Genomic DNA, 19194 nt, shown 5'->3' on the forward strand with positions numbered 1-19194 from the left:
CACGGACCGTCCGATATTGCGAGCTTTCAACAAAGTTGCACCCAGACTGCTCGTTTCATTAAATTAGAAAAAGTTTTATTAGGCAATTGGTGTTGTTTATCCACTTTTATCCATGTATTATACATAACATTAATCTCGAGTGAAATTGAACAAAGACATGTATGTAAGTGGAAATAGACAACATTGCTGTATCGTAGATGGTAAGGTGGTAAAAAAAAAAAAGAGACTAAAGGGTTGAATCAAGTACGGTAGCGAAGCGGTAACTTAATGTGCTTGTTTAATCGGTATACATTGTGCTTTCTCTCTTGGGCCTTACTCTTCCCTCCCAGTATAAATATCTAATCTGTAGTACAGTGCCCTCGAACACTTTTTGTGGAAAGTTTTTTTTTTTTTTTAGTTACAGTCGACTGTATGGGTGGCTGAGGGTTGTTGCAGTGACTTTCGATACTACGGGCAACAGCCACTCTTTGGAAAAATTTTACGAGCTCCTGTGGTAGCTTGTGAATAATGTGAGGGGACATGAGCACAAAAAACCTAGAATGGCGTGCATTATCGATTTTTCACTCTCCGAGGATATCTGCGGACTGATCTGGAGTCCCGAGAGAACGAAAAATCAAAGGCCTTCGATCGAGTTGTACGCGGAAGGGGCAAATTTGCGGTCAGCAGCTCGCGTGCCACGCAACCCTCATCGGTGGAGGTAGCCGAGTAACGAAGCATCGTTAAAACTTTGTGAATTACACGGCTCACGGCCTACCTTGTCTCTCCTCCTCCTGCCTGCTGCCCCCAAATCACTCGCCTGCTCGTGACTGACTTGGTCTTTCTCGTCCTCGTGATGCTTGCACCCTATCTTTATATATTGATATGGTGCGCGAATTAGTTTATTGTTCATTTGTGTACGCTTCGGTATCAACTTGATTTTTTTTTAAATAAATTTTTTTTTTCATGTAGGCAAGCCGCGTGATGATTCAATACTAATATATATATATATATATATGAAAAAAACATGAAATGTATGTTTTTATCATAACATATATTATACATTTAATATAATTATAATGGTATTTTTTTGCAAAGAGTTTAAAAAAAAATTTTTTCTTACATTTTAGTTTATTCGAAAGATATCCATAATAAATGCACACTACTACTTCACAAATTACTGTCTAGATGTTGAGTTTGGGAGATTAACATATGTGAGTGTAGATGTGTAATTAATAAAAAAATAAAAAAATGAAGTTTGATAATTTTAGTAGAGCAACTGATTGTCGCGAAGTTTTGTATAAAGCTTGGAGAAACGTAAACTGAAAATTTTGTTATTTTTGTAACAAGTATGCGCAGATGTGGAATCGATTTACATTTTTCTACAAAGCTTTTAATTCGTATATCATGAAAAACTATGCAAATATTAACGCAATAAAATTTTAACAGGAGCAAATGATATGAATTTCAATGAATAAAAACAGGTGGACCGGAATTTTCAGTAAAAGAATCAAAAAAACGAGATAGCCAATTATTTTTAACCAACGTACTACAAAGCTGAATTTTTTATTTTCAATAACTTCTCAAAATTTTCAATGTACATGAGAAAAAGTCTTAGTGGTTTTTTTTTTCAAGCCTCAGTTTGAATATAGTGACTGGCATATCGAAACTGAATGATCGATGTAGCTTGGTGACTATTGAGGGGTTTTGACAAGACATTAAACCTGTACCAATGTTGGTGGTATCGCTGTGCTTGAGATAAGACGATGTCTTCATTTATACGAGTACTTATGCTCATTTTAAACACAGCAAAACACCACTCACAAATAACTTTGGAAAGAACAAGTGGCGCTTGGTTCTAGGTTGCGCCAACAATAGAAAAATGAACGTGAGCATCAGGAGGAACAAGGGGGGGGGGTAGTATCACGGATAAAATGGGCATAAGATGGCTTGGGTGGGATCCCGTCGCAAAAGGGTTTGGATTTTATTTAAGGCTCCGAATCGCACTTGGAATTTAATCAAAACGTTTACACGATAATGCCCATTGGGGGTGAACTTCTCTTCTTTTTTTTTCTACAGCTGGCTGGATAAGTTCAAACAACAAACAGCGAAATCCACCCCGACTTACGTTCCCTAGAATAAAAATTTCTTAGTCAAAAGGCAGAGAGTGAATTTATTCATTTTCTCTTTCTATTTAATTTATCCCTCGGAATCCCAACAGTTAAATCCTTACGGTCGTTCGCGTAAAATTGCAGAAGCGTCTTCTCTTCTTTTCCCCCATTTAGCTGAAATTAAGCAAAAGTTTTGCAATTATAATAGCAGAAACGTGCTGCTACTGCTGCAAGTAATGCCAAGCAAACCGGATGCATATATCCGCAGAAACGACGCAAGATGTGCGCCTGCTGATTATCTTCGCAAGTAAGGGGGAGGAGGTGGCACACCTTAAGAGAACTTAACATGCAAAGTTTGAGGATAACTTTGGCAGACGTTGTTGAGGAGGAAGAAGGGAAAGCTGTCTTGCAGCCACTGTCTTGAGATATAGTGCAGATTAACTCAAAGTAAACAGCATCCCAATAACATGCTAATGCGATCATGTTTCTTTATTTTTGCTTTTGTCCTCGCTTTATTTTTTTTGAAATAAGGGTTATTAATAATCATTATCATTATTTTGATTATTTTTTATGCAGGCATACCTACATACGAGAAACTTTATGCGTTTTGTTTATTATGTTCATAACGAAATCAATGAGCTCTCGTAAAAATTTTGTGATAGTTGTCTCGTCACGTTCTACATTCATAATTTTTATGTGAAACCATGCACGAGGGGCTGTCCACGGGATTCAAAAGATTTGAATCTTTATTTGAATCTCTGTTGAATCTTGTATCATTTTTGAATCTCTAATAAAATTAATGTGAAATTGACCTACGATATATAATAAAATGGTATAATTGTATTAAAAACTTTTCAAGATATTGATGTTTAAACATCGTTTTGATAATAATTGGATCCCACATCATATATATTATACAAGTTTGTTTTGTATGCCTTTGTAATAGGCACCATGACTTATTTAAAATAACACATGGTTGGTTATATCGGAGTACTTTCATCTCAATTATTAATGTACACACGTTTGTTATTGTTATTAATGTGATGAATAATATTGATAAATGTAGTTCAATTAGAACGTATATCACATGACGCAAACATCGACAGGTGTAAAAATACTAATTAAGGTAGCTCCCTTGCGAAATCCTACGGAATGAAGTATGTTTCATTCAATAGATTTTAATCCACTGAATCCAATGGTGTCCTTGTTTATACCACAAGTGGAGCCAAATCTCGAGATATTTTAGCTTAAAGTTGAATATTTTAACACGAGCTCAAATGGCAGAGCATAAAAATATCAGCTTTACAGGCATTTCCCAACACACAATAAAAAATCTGAGCAGACAAATTATGATGTACTTGTAGAAAAATCCCTGTTCTTCTCAATCCTGTCATGTAAAATGCTGGTAATGAGGCATTTTTCAAAGATATTTGCCAAGGAAGATGTAAAAATCAGCTTCATCGTTATAAATGACTGTAGCAGAATACGAACACTGATGTACGTATATACGTATACATACACAAGTGAAACTCACCTACTTAACTAGAGCAGTAGACAAGGGAGCTACCTTAATAAAGAAACCATATTTACCTTGATTTTACATCAATTCAGTTCCCTTCATTTCATGAAATAATCAAATAATTCTTGTTTTCAATAAAACTGAACATTCATATGAATCTAATCACGGCTCATCGAAATAATCTTTTTTTCTCAGCGTGTTATACCCATACATTTACCAGCATTTTTCTACAAGATTTTTCTAGTCTAAAAAAAATGCAAACATTTACATTTAAACAACGGCTGTCTTTAAAAAAAAATCATTGGCGATTTAAAAAAGATTCAAAAGGTATTCAAATGAAATTCAATTGCGATTCAACTACCATTCAATGGAGATTTGAATCTTGAATCTATAAGACTACAGATAACGGCCCCATTCACTCGAACTGTTACTCGAAGCGGTACTAAAGATTCAGGCATTATGAGTAATTTTATTAAATATCCAAGTTAAATTACAACTAAGCAACATTGATAGTAGGCAATATGCTTTTTTTACTATGAAACTACTCATTTATAACTGTTAATGTGACATTTTTATTTGGCGTGATCAATAAATGTCAATGAATTTAAAAATAGACTTTCATATCAAATCAGCCAAATGAAGTTTTTTTTACTACTGCATTCCAATGCATATACCGATGCAAGTGGTAAAATATTTTGAATCTAAAAATTGAGGTTCAGAGATTTACGTTGAAACAACGGCTGTCTTTGAAAAAAATTCATTGGCGATACAAAAAAGATTCAAAAGGTATTCAAATGAAATTCAATGGCGATTCAACCATAATTTAATGGTAATTTGAATTTTGAATCTGAAGCATTTTATACGTCCTGTTGTGGGTAATGCAAATATCCTATCATACGTGTAATTAGACAATTTTTTAATGTATTAAATTTAGAAGCCTTATTAACAAATCGTATTTATAGTATCAGTAGTATTTTATATGATCAAATCGTAATGATACTAGTTGAAACTTTACATTCATATTAATTCAGCCACATTAAATCTTTTTTGAAGCGCCCAACTCAAGTGCATCTATCGATATGATGTGATAAGATATTTCTAAGCAAAAAAAATTTCAAAGTTTTTCGATGGTTAAACGTTTGATATTCAAAAAGTTTCACTTACGATTCAAAAGGTATTTACGTAAGATCTCGATCAAAATTCTGCTGTGAGTTACAAAAACTGTAGGTGGCTATTTATTCTGCGATGAAATTATTTAAGGAGTTGAAACATCCGGTGAAGACAGTAACTTTCATCCCAGAAAAAAAGTTTGAAAAATCGCCATAACATTTGTTTGAGTTGCAATCGTTTTTGAAAAAGTTTTATTCACGATTCAAAAGAGATTCAAATAAATTTGGCGAGTAAGCGGTGGTGATACGGAGCCTAACATATTTTTTGTGAATTTATTAGTAAAATAAGCTTTTACGCTAGTGAGCATCGGCGACAAGGAATCATACAGTTGTTTAGTATATTTATTCAGAAATCTCCTAAGAGATTAATTTTGTAAATAAATTCCCTAAAAACCAGTTAGGTTTCTAATCCCTAAAGCCTACTCGCCTCAAAGATTATTTTTTAATTTAATTCCCAAATCAACAGTTGACGTTTAAATCGCCGATGCCTACTCGCCTGAAAGATTGAAAAAAAAAAAATTCCCAAATAAACTGTTGGGTTTCTAATCGCCGATGCTTATTCGTTTAAAATATTATTTTATTAATAAATCTAGTGAAAAACAGTTGGGTTTCTTATCGCCGATGCTTACTCTTTTAAAACATTATTTTATTAATAAATCCAGTGAAAAACAATTGGGTGTCTAATCGCCGGTGCCTACTCGCCTCAAAGATTATTTTTTAATTTCATTCCCAAATAAACAGTTGACGTTCTAATCGCTAAGCTTACTTGTTTAAAAGATTATTTTATTAATAAATCCAGTGAAAAACAATTGGGTTTTTAATCGCCGATGCTTATTCGTTTAAAAGATTATTTTATTAATTAATCCAGTGAAAAACAGTTGGGTTTCTAATCACCGATGCTTATTCGTTTAAAAGATTATTTTATTAATTAATCCAGTGAAAAACAGTTGGGTTTCCAATCGCCGATGCTCACTCGCCTCAAAAATTATTTTTTTAATTAATTGTCAAATAATTAGTTGGGTTTCTAATCGCCGATGCTTACTCTTTTAAAAGATTATTTTATAAATAAATCCAGTGAAAAAAAAATTGGGTTTCTAATTGCCTATGCTTACTCGCCTCTAAAATTATTTTAATATCTAATTTCCAAAAAAACAGTTGGGTTTTTAATCACCGCTGCTTACTCACCAAGGCAGATATTGTTAATAAATATACTGATAAACTATTGGGTTTCTTATCGCCGATGCTTGATTGCTCAAAAGGTTATTTAATTAAATTAAATTTTTTTTTTGTGATTCAAGATTCAAATCCTAATTGAATCGTTATTATTTCTTGAATCTTTGAATCCCGTGGACAGCCCCTCGACCATGCATGTCTATACAAATACCGGCATCTTAAAAGTCATAATTTACCGATTCGATGCATCACGAGCAACGCCAATAACAACTCGTCTCCCGCCCGCAAGAAATGTGCAGTCAAGTTGTGATGGTTCGGTTGAAATGATTATCTCAGAAAAGTATCAAGTAATGATAAAAAGCGAATGATTTTTGTCGTATTGTAACATCAAGTAAAGCAGTTTGAGCCAAAAATTTCAATGATTTCGAGTTGAAGAAAAAATCTTAGCGTCATTAAAGTTTGTAGGCAAATACGGTGTTTAACAAAGTTTCGTTGTGATTAAAAAAAAAAAAAAAAAAAAAAAAAGTCATGAAGTCGATTTAATTGGTATCAATTAGTCAGCAGTTATATTATTCGAGGTATCATTAAAATCGAAAATAATTTGAAATGAATTTACTCTTGAAGGTACGTCTGAATGAAAAACTTAACAATTTCATAAGTCCAACATATCGAATGAAATTGTAGACAGAAGTATTTAAAAAAGGTAGAAGAAACTAGGGAAAATTCAATTTGGGACTATTGAAAAATAACAATGGGCAACCGTGTCGTTGAAGACAGCGAGCAAACAACGTAATGCGGGGAAAAGAAATTTTGAAGATATAGTAGGCATGGATTCGTACACTTATACTACCTACGTCTTCTCCCATAACGTATAGTGTAGAGGTCCACGACGTGGCTGTGGTTTATACAGTACACATGCATGCCAACATCTGAAATTTTTGTGCCAGAAAAGACGATGCAATTTGTCGTCGAGGCTTTATGCAACACAAGCACGCGACAGTGGCGAGTGGAGCAGCAATGCTACGTGCCCGGTGAAATGCCTATACGGAAATGGCTGGTTGAGCAAGCGGGGGCTCCACGGGTGGCAAATATGTATTTGAAAGGGTGCAGAGAAAGAGGCTTGTCTCGCAAAATTTCTGCACGTACATTTAGATTTTCCAAATTCTCTACAGGCGACGCGTCACAGCGTACGGTGATGACGACAAATTGTCCTAGTCTAATATATATATATATATATATATATATATTATATATATAGGAGCTCGACACCTAGGACTTTCTCATGTTGTAGGTATTTCCCTCTCTCGCTCTAACTTTTATTTTTGGCGCCAAAGAAGCTGATGCTGCTTCTTCTCTATTTTACTCTACTTCCAGAATTTCACACTCACGCCTCTCCGTCATTCTCAACCATTTCAACCTTATTTCGCACGCAGGGGCCCTATGTATATTTCTATCCCATAATAAATATGTATATATAACCATACGAGATAAAATGTATATCTGATTCATCATTTGTCTGTATATTGAGGCGTGGGGGGAAGGTGTCTTATCGAGACATTTACGTTACTTCAGTAAAAGCAAGCAAAGTACAATCGATGATTAATTATTTATCTGTATGGCGTACACTGAGAGAAAAAAATAATAAAAATGATTAAGGAATTCCAGAAAAATTACCATATTCTATACAGCAAATCTGATGCAAGCTGGCAAAAAAAGAACAAATTATTGTTTCAGCAGTTAAAATTATGGTTCGAAAAGTAAAAAATATAGTTAAAACAGTAAAACTTTCTATGCGGAAAAGTAAAATTTATCAGCTGATCCTTTTAAGGTTTACTGTTCCAGTATGATAATTTCTGATAGAATTTCATCATCATTTATATTTATTTTTTTCTCTCAGTATTTGAGTATACGATGGATAAAGAAGAGAAAGCAGACAAAGTTTACTTTTAAGTGACGTCAACAATTGACAGTATCGCTGATTTTTTTTAAAACAAAATATGTAAAATATGACGTTTACGTATAATAAATCAGATTTGTAATAATGAGCTTGAAAAACACGGTATTACGGAGACTAATGAGTATACGCGATCATACCAGGTGTGTACAATACGTATATGAATGTAGAGCATTCAAAAATTAAAAAATGTGTTAAACAAGCAAATTAAAAAAAAAAAAAAAAAAAAAAAGCAAGTGACTTGACCTAGACGCGTGTTGTGATAATTTTGTGAATAAGCAGACAGACATGATGTTGATGATTTGTGCGGAGGAGAGTGATCGGGCAGGGCGGAACGAGGACAGTCACACCGTCGAAAGACAACGCTCGGGGCTGATAAGACAGAGCCGGACTATCAGTATATTAACTGCGCAGAACGAGAGATAGGCGAGCGCGCCGGCGGCCTATCGTATTATCATCATCATCGTATCTGCCTTCATGGCCCGCCAACGACCGAGCGATAGCGCATAGTACTGTAAGCTCAGATTTTTTTTTTCTTTTTTTTTTCCAACCTTGCTCGCGTGTTTGCTGGTGCGATTATTACCGGTTATTATTAGTGCAGTATGGGCGAGCATCAGCCGACTATTTGCAAGGGATATAAAACGCCTTCCCTTTTTCTTTTATAAAGCCTTTCTTTCTTACGTTTCCAGTTCTGTTTCTTTGAATAAACAGTAGTACGCGTTACATGTGTATCGATTGATTTTTAAGGGCAATACAATCATCTAGTTACGTCGATTGATCGAGCATTGTTTTTTTTTTTTCCTTTGTTCTTTTGCTCCACAAAAAAGATATTGGGGGTGAATGATTATTGTTAATAATTTTGTAAAGAAGGCTCTACCTGTACATCCACATTTATCATTTTTTTTACTTCAATAAACGATACAGTTTAACGAGTTTAACGTTAGCTGCGTACACCGTGAGATATAAACATAGATCTCGATTACGATACATTATCTACTCACAATTTTTGTGTTTCTCAATCCAGGCACAAATATATGAGTACAATCACCACAAATCTCCTTATAACAAGGGGACTCCGATAAAGGCACAATTAAGTCAAACCTTGGTCAAATTTACCTGAAGCAACCCATTGCATACTTGTGATACCTGTCTCATCATTAACAACAACTACCAAACAGTAACGGTAACAATAATGTGATAAGCGCAGATAGTGTTACGACATACACTTACACACACACACACACACACACACACACACTCCCCCGATCTGGGTTAATGATTGAAAAAAAACTGCCCTCAAGATAGATAGATGGACGAATCAAACATGGGATTTCTATTTTAGTCATAATCGTGAATCATTTGTACTTCCCTACGCTCACGTGGCGCATCAAAGGTGTATTGACTATAAATATATACATGTGTACACGTTCTAATGTCATCGGGGATGTTGAGTCAGTAGTTGGCTCTGGGTATTCGCTATATGCCACTGCATGCGAGGACATGTATGTGTAAATTTGCAATTATTTTTTTTATCATTCATTTATATTATACTTGGGGCCCTGAGTCCTCGGTAAAAGTCCAAATGACAAAATGGGAAGGTTACTAAGTCAGACAGGAAGATGGGGCGGAAAGGAAGGAAAGAAAAAATTTAGTTTCGAGGCACATCGATGGTTATCGGGATGCGGGAGGGAGCGTTAGGCTGGCTTAATTTATTCTTTGGAGGAGGAGGAGGAAAAGAACAGGATGACGGGGAAGGAAAGGAGAAGCGGAGTTCGAGGCGAGACGCCAAGTCGCATCGAGCACCCTCGTGTTCAGATTTACCCGAGAGAACGAGGCCTAGGAACTCCTTGAGCAACTCTTCAAGGGCCGCTACCGGAATTATGTACGGAAAAAAAAAAAAAAAAAAAAAAAAAAAAAAAAAAAGCCAAATCAGCAGGAGAAACAGAAGAGGAAGAATTTAAAGTTCGAGCGGTGCAGATCAAGGAAGAAACACGAGTGGTGCGATGAGAATGGTGCCGGTACAGTGGTATACTATACCGTATTTTTCGCTTCATCGAGTGATATTCCCGCCCATTCTGTTTCGCTAATCTCTCACGTTTTCTTTTCCCTCCTTTCCTCGTTAAGAAATTCTCAGTGATGGAAAAAAACAGCGGCAACTTTTCAAGTTCGTTACACTACGTGCATGGTTGATATATTAAAGTACACTGCTCGTTGCACTAGATCATACGCTTTGAGTTGAGGTTGAAAGTCCCTTGTTTTAAAATATCGCAACTTCGTTTTGTTTTGTAGGCGATACGCTCGAATGAAAATCAATGATAATAACATTGATAATGTATAATAAAAAAATCGTCATCTCTAAAGACTCACGCGTTCTCCTTGTGATCGCCGTTGCTCGACTGCTGATGCGAGTTGTCTGTCGTCGCGCCTATGAGCTTCTGCAGCTGCAGTATCGGTTTCTTGGCGTAGGGGTGCGGGTGGAGCGACGTTGCTTTACCACACGTGTCACTACTGCTGCTGCTGCTGCTGTTGCTGCTGCTGCTGCTGTTGTTGTTATTGTTGCTGCTACTGCTGTTGTTGTTGTTGTTGTTATTGTTGTTATTGTTGTGGTTGTAGTATTTCGTATTGTTGTTGTTGTTGTTGTTGTTGTTTTTAGTGGCATTGTCGTTGTTATTGTTGTTGTTGTTCAGAAGGAGCTTGTTGGCGTTGCTGTCGGTTGGCGAGCCCGGGGATATTTTGTTAGCGAGGGTGTTGAGGGACTGGAGCATTTTCATGGGGGCGCGGGACGCCGTGGCTGGGGTCGGTTCTGTCGGGGTAACCGCTCCTCGTTCCGATTAAATCGTTGGGAGGCCTCTCAACTTCCAAAAAAACCAGGATCACGAGGGCCAAGTCTGTCTACGAGCACGGAGGATCCGTCCTTTGTTTCCTCTCTTCCTTTTGCTCGTACTAAGACGATCGTCAACACTTGCTGCTGCTGCTGCTGCTTTTCTCGTCCAGTGCTGCTGCGCCTAGAGGACAGACAGAAAAAAGAAAAAAACATTTACCAATGGTTCAGTCAACTATCGAGTTCTTTAGCTCGCCTTGCGACGGATTAAAAAAAAAAAATTTACGTCGAATTGCGCAACGCTCGCGGCGCGCATGCGAGATGGATAAAACAAAGGTGATGCAGAGACACTGGCAGTGTAGCCACGGTAGTGGTAGTATTTTGGTCAATAACGAACAACAATAAGTCATGGTAGCCAAAAGAGTTCGGGGTACAAAGTGTAGGGTTTCCGATCCCTTTGCGCACTTTGCCCCGATCCCCGACTCCGGTACCTCAAGAACGATGGAGCCGCCCTCCATTGCACATGTGACTCGACTTAACAACGACTTGACGACTCGAGAGACCTCCGGAGCCGAAAGCAAGTGAGCAATCCCCCCCCCTCCTCTCTCTCTCTCTCTCTCTCTCTCTCTCCGGAAAGGGAGCCGACTGAATGCAGGTCGTCTTGGTCGTCAGCCAATTTGAGATCCTCATCATGAGGAAGAAAAAGTACGACGATGACGAGAGTAGGTGGGAAACGAGAAGGAAGGAAGAAAGGTCGCCTCCCCCCCCCCCCGTATGCACGAGGCTTACAGGGCTCAGCTCTCGCGGGACTAAGTTCACTCTTACCCGATTCTCTAACAAGCACCAAATGAGGAGGAGAGCAGGCAGACTCGGTGGTAGACTCGATCCTCGAAAATCAAAGAAAAGTAGATCGTAGACAGCGAGCCCGAATATTGGGCGAGCTTTCCTTGCGCGTCACCTGTGTCTTACTACCTCACGCCAACAAACAGCTGGGCGCGCCAAGCGTTCCGCACACATCAGCTGATAAGCCTTATCGGGCCAGCTCTCTCTTTCCCTCCCACCTTCCGCGTCAGCTATCCTGCGTGTCATCATGAAGAAGCGCCGTCGAGCTAAAAAAAGTACGCTTACGCGTACTCTTCTCTGCTAACTTGTCACCATCCTCCTTTTAATACCGATGATTTTTCTCGGCACTCAGCTCGAACCTGCATCCTTGCATGGTACACACACACACACACACACACACACACACACACACACACTTGATAGAGTAGTGGTACATCGCTACAAGCTGCTGCAGGTAACTCTCATCGTTATAAGATGGACTTGGATTGGGAAATGGCGGAGGACGCTGATTATTATTGTCATCGTTGTTATTATGTTAGTTATAGATCATAAGCAAAGGGGCAAAAAAAGAGAATGAACGGTGTGCGAGTTGGATGTACATGCCGCTGACAAGCAACCGACCCAGGGGTAGGTAGATTCAATTGTTACCCCAGCAACTCCAGCTCCGATGCGTAGGCGACCCTGCGCGCAGCGTGCAGCGTATATACGTTTACAAATTCGACAAAGAGCACCAGCAGCAACAGCCCATTGTTCGAGCTCCGAAATTCAACTAGCATAGCCGGCTAGCGCTTACTGTTTACACGGCCTAATTCAACTAGCCCGTACCTGCGTAGGTCAAATTTGCTCATCGTACAAATTTCCAGACCTACGGTATTACTTATTCGTTTGCTCACCTACGACATGATGAATATACATCGAGATGCAATGTATAGGTGGATGATGGTTTATAACTTTGGACATTATGTGCATGTACGTAAATACTATTGGGCACGTAATTAAAAAAAAAAATTTTTTTTTCTTCTTTCTTTAACATTCTATATAATATTTGTTCAATCGGCATAGGAGACAACCATACTTAATGAAATGCCTACTCGGAATTGAAATTTCTCAACCACCTTTTGGAAAAACTGTTAATTAAAACGTAAAGTAATATTCAAGAAATTTTATCAACACGTCATTAAAAACTCGTTAATCTATTTGTCAGTAGTAGTAGTAGTAGTAGTAGTAGTAGTAATAGGAGTAGTAGTAGTAGTAGTAGTAGTAAGTAAAAAAAATTTATACACCTATAATTTACAATGGATAATAACGGATGTAGTTGACAATGGTCTTCAATAAGTTAACGAAGGTTACGAAATAACACAAAGTAAGTAAGTATTAAACGAGGAACCAAGTACCGTGCTCATACTTCAAGTTAGATACGCGATTTGACAAACGGCCCTGTACATGGCGCTGATGGCTACGCAAGTTTTCTGATTTCGTCTCCGTGCCCGAATTTGCCAGCAACCTCCCATGACGTTAGCTAAATTTTTAAAGCAATGGTTAAGGCTTGGTCTATGTAGATTAAATAAATAAAATAATAATTTTTACTGATTCCAAATTAACTCCCTTTTTGCGATATCTCCATTATTTGCGGAGATACGGGCGTTTAAAGTTTTGGCAGTTTTTTTTGATAAAAGTTTTAAATTATTAGCCGTCCCACAGCTTTGTACTTTCTTTAAATAGTATATTATGGACAGTCTCAGAAGATTATTTAGTTGTTAGCTGAATTTTGAAAGCAATGGCTAAGGCTTGATCGATGTAGATAAAAAAAATTTTTTATTTTTACTGATTCTAAATTAATGTCTTTTATGCGATATCTCCGTTATTTACGGAGATACACGCGTTTAAAGTTTTGTCAATTCTTTATAATAAAAATTTTAAATTATTAGCAGTCACACAGCTTTGTACTCGCTGTTATTGGTACTCTAGACAGTCTCAGGAGATTATTTAGTTGTAAGCTGAATTTTTAAAGCAATGGCTAAGGCTTGGTCTATGTAGATTAAATAAATAAAATAATAATTTTTACTGATTTCAAATTAACTCCCTATTTGCGATATCTTTATTATTTACGGAGATACGGGCGTTTAAAGTTTTGGCAGTTTTTTTTGATAAAAGTTTTAAATTATTAGCCGTCCCACAGCTTTGTACTCGCTCTAAATGGTATTCTGAACGGTCTCAGAAGACTATTTAGCTGTTTAAAGAATTTTCAAAGGGATGGCTAGGGTTAAGTGTATGTAAATTAAAAAAAAAATTTTTTTATTTGTACTGATTTCAAATTAACGTCTTTTTTGCGATATATTCATTATTTACGGAGATACGGGCGTTTAAAGTTTTTGAAATTTTTTCTTATAAAAATTTTGATATATAAGCAGTCCCACAACTTTGTACTCGCTGATTTTGGTATTCTGGACGGTCTCAGAAGATTATTCAGTTGTGAGCTCTCTCATTTTTGATTTGTTTTCAGCAACCTCCTATGACGTTTACTTGCCGGAAAGAAATTAAAAAGCTCTGCATCAGCTATGTGAGTAGTAGGAAGGAAGGAAGGAAGGAAGGAAGGAACAATGGATTCGGGAAGGAGGAGAATAACAAGAGAATAGCTATAGTAGTATAGTACAGCAAAGACAGTTAGTACGCGTGGCGCCAAAAGTGATAAGTACGAGAGTGGAGGAGCGAGGAAGAAAGATACTTGTGCGCATCAGGGATCGTTCATATGACGACAGCTGTGCCAAGTTTACCATTTGACAAGACATTGTCCACAATGCGCTTACTGGCGTTGTCAGTTCGTAATTAGTTTCTGCCTCTACGTCCGCATAAGGCGACGACAATACAACAACTTGGACTCTCAAATATGTGGGCACCTTGCGACTCGCAACTGCTGATGGCTACGCGCTACACAGCGCCGCGAGCCAATGCTCTGGGCAACGTAAATACCCGCACGAGCAATTGATACGCTCCACATTCATTTCTGAACAGCCGAGCTAGCCCATCTATACTAAACTCATGTTGTACAATTATGTGGATACGAGTACAAAATACGCGTATAGTCTTTTAATTTATCAATGGAACATCATCGGTATTATTGTTGATGTTACTATATCAGTGTAGTAGTGATCGAGGGGCCTGAGCACGGTTGCTAGCTGGTGATTCCTTCCGCTCGAGTTCCACTGATGAAGATAAGTGCATGGTATCGTGCATTATTACAAAGAGCGAAGCTCTGTGGGCGTTTAGTTGCACGCTTTTGAATGGATTGGCGAAATATCCACTTGCTGGCTCAGCTCCCATCGCTCACTCGGAAAATAATGTATCACCTCAATTTTTAAGATATACGCATCAATATATATGTTTCGCATCGACTTTCCCCCTTGGTTTTATCAAGTATTACTTTTTGCACACCTCTGCCAAATCGTTGGCTCTCCCATAAGTTTCGTCCGATCATAACGAGCGCTTGATTTTAACCGCCTCGAAAACCGCTCGATCAATCGCTTTGTAATTGCTGCCGCGAAAACAAGTTGAAATCATAGCTCGACCGCAACTAGACCCCGTACTCCGAAAACGTTATATTGATTGCTCGTGTTGCTGGAGTTCTACTCGGGGTCAACCGTACGTTAAAATGTCAAAGTGACATCACGTATCGGCATAATTAATGTCTTTCATCTCTCTCTCTCTCTCTCTCTCTCTCTCTCTCTCTCTGTGTGCGCGCGCCCGCGCGCGCGCGTTGGTAGGTAGGTGGGTACGTGACGCCTCAAGAATGTATGACTTTGCGATGCATCGCTCCTAATTCTAGTGCAATACATTTCTTCCTCGAATTACCATACTTTGTACGCAAGCCATTTTAAAGAAACTTACAATTTTGCTGTCAGGGACATTTTTTATTATTTTACGCCATTGCAAAGTTATAACAATAAAAAGATTCCAATATAATTAACTACGGATAAATGTTTTTTTTTCCCCGCCCACCTATTGTGTAAAAGAATTAAAAATTTGTTTTTAAAATATTGATCAAGTTTACACAATAATAAGTAGATAAAAACATATTGTTTTTTCAAGTTTCCAAACCATGCAAACTATGAAGTTCAAAACCACTGGTTAAAAAATATTGCATTCGCGTTAGAAAAGAGAGAGAAAAAAAAAAAAAAAAAAAAAAAAAAAGGTCAATACGGAAAATTGCATTATTTTGTTTCGTGCAAAACAGCTGAACGAACCTATCATAAAATTCGGTAGTCTACAGGAAGCGAAAAATACGACAAAAGTTGGAAAGGATCAGTGATGGATTCGTTAAAAAAAAAAGTGAGGCTCTCTCGCTCTCTCTGCAACGAGAGAGTAGAGCTTTACAGGAACTAGGATGAGAAGGTGGAGGAATAAAGCTTTTGGCGACTGAGATTGTAAAGAGAAGTTTGTTGGAGCCTTAAGGGGCGAGGAGGAGCTTAAGTGAAACGTGAAGTATTTAAGTCCCTAACTTTAGACTAGACTAGAAGAGGAAGCGTAAAGAACGAAACTGTACCTCCAAGGAGGGTGCTCTCTCTCTCTCTTTTTTTCTTGCACACTGAAACAATAGCCCCCTTTGCGCTTTGTTCTTCTTCATAATGTTCAACACTGAAATAAATATATCTTACTTATAATCATACTGAAAATTATTGAATCAATTGAAAAAAGGGATACGCGAGAACGAAAAAAAACGAAGGTAAGTGCAAAAACAGTGCGAGCAGCACCAAAGAGACATTTATGTACGAGAGGCGACAATTTTATAAGAAAAGAATGATTCGAAATAAAAATTATAGATATCATTTGAAATTATGAATATCTCTTCGCAGACAACTAGTTTACGTATGTCGGCTAAAGTTTATGCCACACTATAAAGTGTGATACAATTTACAACCTTCAGCCCCGATGCTTAACTGTAATTGCGCTTCAAGAAGTTCTTGATTTATGTGATGTTCTATAGCCAAGAGCTATCAGAAAATTAATTAGTAAATAAATCTCACTGACATCATCAAAAGAAGCCCATGTCACGAAGGGAAAAATTTTACGCTAAACAGCAACAAAAGAACTTTTGAAAATTATGTACATGTGCTGTATCGTTAAAAAATATTTAAATACTACTATCCCGCGAATTTCAGATAATCGAGGTCGCCCAGCGCCCCAGCAGTGACAGCAAAAAAAGAGATCGTTCGGCCAGAGACCATAGCACAGACAAATACATCTATATTTAGATATCTCTGGACTGTTTTTCTTGAACACATTGTACCTGCTTTAAACAGTTGAAGTCTGCACGAAAGATTAAAAGTAAAAAATAAAAATTATACATCTGATTGTCGTACATTATCCCTGAAAAAACAATTTTATTCAAGATCCAAATATCAATTTTATCATCATTGATACATGCAGCCATTAATATTAGAAAAAAGGCTGTACTTTATTTGGGCTTTGTGAGATAAAATAAGTTAACCTATAAAATATTACGTTGTTAAACACAAATTTTTGTCAATTATGATTGTCTAAAATTATAAAGTAAAAAAAAAAAAATAAACTTGTATGATTTCAGATAATAGTCCTTTTCGCGATATCTGCGTTATTTACGGAGATACAACGATTTTTAGTTTTTAATTTTTTTTTCAAAAAAGTTATCCATTCAAGAGAATAGCTTGTACTTTATTTGGGCTCCGTGAGATAAATCAAGTCAATCTATAAGATATTAAATAAAGTGTAGAGCACGAATTTTCGTCAATTAGAATCTTTTTTAATTCCAAAGTAAAAGAAAATTAAAAAAAATAAATTTGTATGATCTCGGATTATAGTCCTTTTAACGATATCTGCGTTATTTACGGAGATACAGCGATTTCAAGTTTTTTTTAGTTTTTTAAAACAAAAGTCATTAATTTAATAGGATAGCCTGTACTTTATTCAGGCTTTGTGAGATAAAATAAGTCAATTTATAAGATATTACAGTGTTGAGAGCGAATTTTTGTTAACTATGATTGTCTCAAATTTCAAAGTAAAAAAAAATGTATTTAATTTTTATGATCTTGGATTGAAGTCCGTTTGTCGTTATCTACATTATTTACGGAGGTATAGTGATTTGAAGTTTATTATTTTCAATTCAAAAATCTCGAACCTAGAGGATAGCCACTATGTTTTAAATCTATTTAATAATAGACATAATTTTTCAAGACTCACAGCAAACGAGTGACAGACTGTTGGTTGACGTTACATTTTACTGAAATGCTTATTTAAAAACACACACATTTGGTGTATTTTGGCTGTATGATATCTATTATCATATACTTTGTTGTGTATTAAATAATATTATCAACAGTAATAAGATACAAAAAATGTATGTAACTTTGTTATTTAATATGTTTAATGTATTAAATTACACAAAATTCTTATTCATTTAATATTAATGATTTAAAAATATTTTACTGATGGTATTGTGAAAAAAAAAAAAATCTAGAATTCAAATCGTGAATTTCTAGAATAATCTTTTGCTGTTAGATCCATTGCAGTTTTAAATGAATTTACGGATTGGCTGAAATTCAAGAAGAGCTAAGAAATATGGTTAGCTAAAGTTAGAATAATGTAATGGTGGGATTCTATTGATAGTCAGTTAGTCATAAATTTAACGAGCTGTACTGCGTGTCCTCTTTAGTAGGGCACAGTTCATTCGATGGCACCTTTATCCCGAGAATTGTTCAACATCTCGTAAATTCGCTTACAACAATAAAACTAAGTGTCACAACGAGTAAAAGAGAGAAATAACTTAATGAAGCATGGCTGATCAAATTCAAGAACATTTGTTTTTCGAATCGACGAGTATCGCGTGCATGTGTTTCGTATTGCACGAGCAAATCGTATACAGGTGGTGGAGTTAGTAGTAGAAACAAATTAAACCACTGACTTGTAAATTTAATAGCGATCACGCGGAGAGAGCTTCACATAATCGACTTTGCTGCCTCTTGTTTATGGTCCACCGATTTACGATGCGGTTAAACTTTTCGACTGCCAAAGGAGAGGGGAGAGAAAAAAAGTCCCATCATCACAGAGCTCCTTCGCCCGACCAAGTTGCCACAAAGATTTTCGCTGTCAAGTGCCGGCACGTATACAGCGATCGAGGCGTGCTTTTCTCTCTATACCCACTATCCCCGTTCGCTTGGCTTTGCGTCCATACATACGACTGGCTTTTTTAGCTATGCTACTTACGTACTTTCTTCAGTTGAATTTGGAAAGTTTCAAACAAATCCAATACAGAGAGAGGGAACGAGGCTCGCGGAAAAAAGCTCTTGCACAATGCACTCATGGATTTGAGCGGACTGGGGCTGTGCAGGGGGTTATTGGGCGCTACATACCATAGCATAACATCATTGCTGCATGTCAGTGTGATTTTCACCTCAAAATAATGTAAACAAATAAGTAAGTGTGAAATTACGTTTGATATGGAAATGCAAAGTAATTATTTTGCATAAAACACACGCACGAGGGGGAAAAAAGCTGTCGAAGAGCTAGTTGCTTTTCTTTTCGTTCTCGTTAGCTATAGGCTCCTGTTGGTATTTTTCTGAGCACACTAGCTAGTAAAATCAAAAAGAGAGCCTCAA

The 19194-nt window shown here is 36.9% G+C and overlaps 1 protein-coding gene across 15 annotated transcripts in view; it reads right to left on the bottom strand.

Annotated features, from left to right (window-relative positions):
- The window catches only part of LOC106643102 (CUGBP Elav-like family member 1), a 218151-nt gene that overhangs the window by 165419 nt on the left and 33538 nt on the right, over nucleotides 1-19194 (bottom strand). For 12 of the 15 annotated variants that reach the window (XM_089598179.1, XM_089598165.1, XM_089598193.1 and 9 more), the window contains exon 2: nucleotides 10270-10907. In XM_089598179.1, the coding sequence (XP_089454305.1) occupies nucleotides 10270-10673 (404 nt within the window). In that variant the 5' untranslated portion in view covers nucleotides 10674-10907. Of the gene's footprint in view, nucleotides 1-10269; nucleotides 10908-11009; nucleotides 11156-11548; nucleotides 11671-12214; nucleotides 12256-19194 lie in introns of those variants that run through there. The other 3 variants (XM_089598176.1, XM_089598159.1, XM_089598170.1) reach the window with 3 other exon arrangements.

Source organism: Copidosoma floridanum, unplaced genomic scaffold, assembly GCF_036245765.1.
Source record: "Copidosoma floridanum isolate Cflo_tuat_1 unplaced genomic scaffold, Cflo_Japanese_pri ptg000001l, whole genome shotgun sequence".
Classification (NCBI taxonomy): Eukaryota; Metazoa; Arthropoda; class Insecta; order Hymenoptera; family Encyrtidae; genus Copidosoma; species Copidosoma floridanum.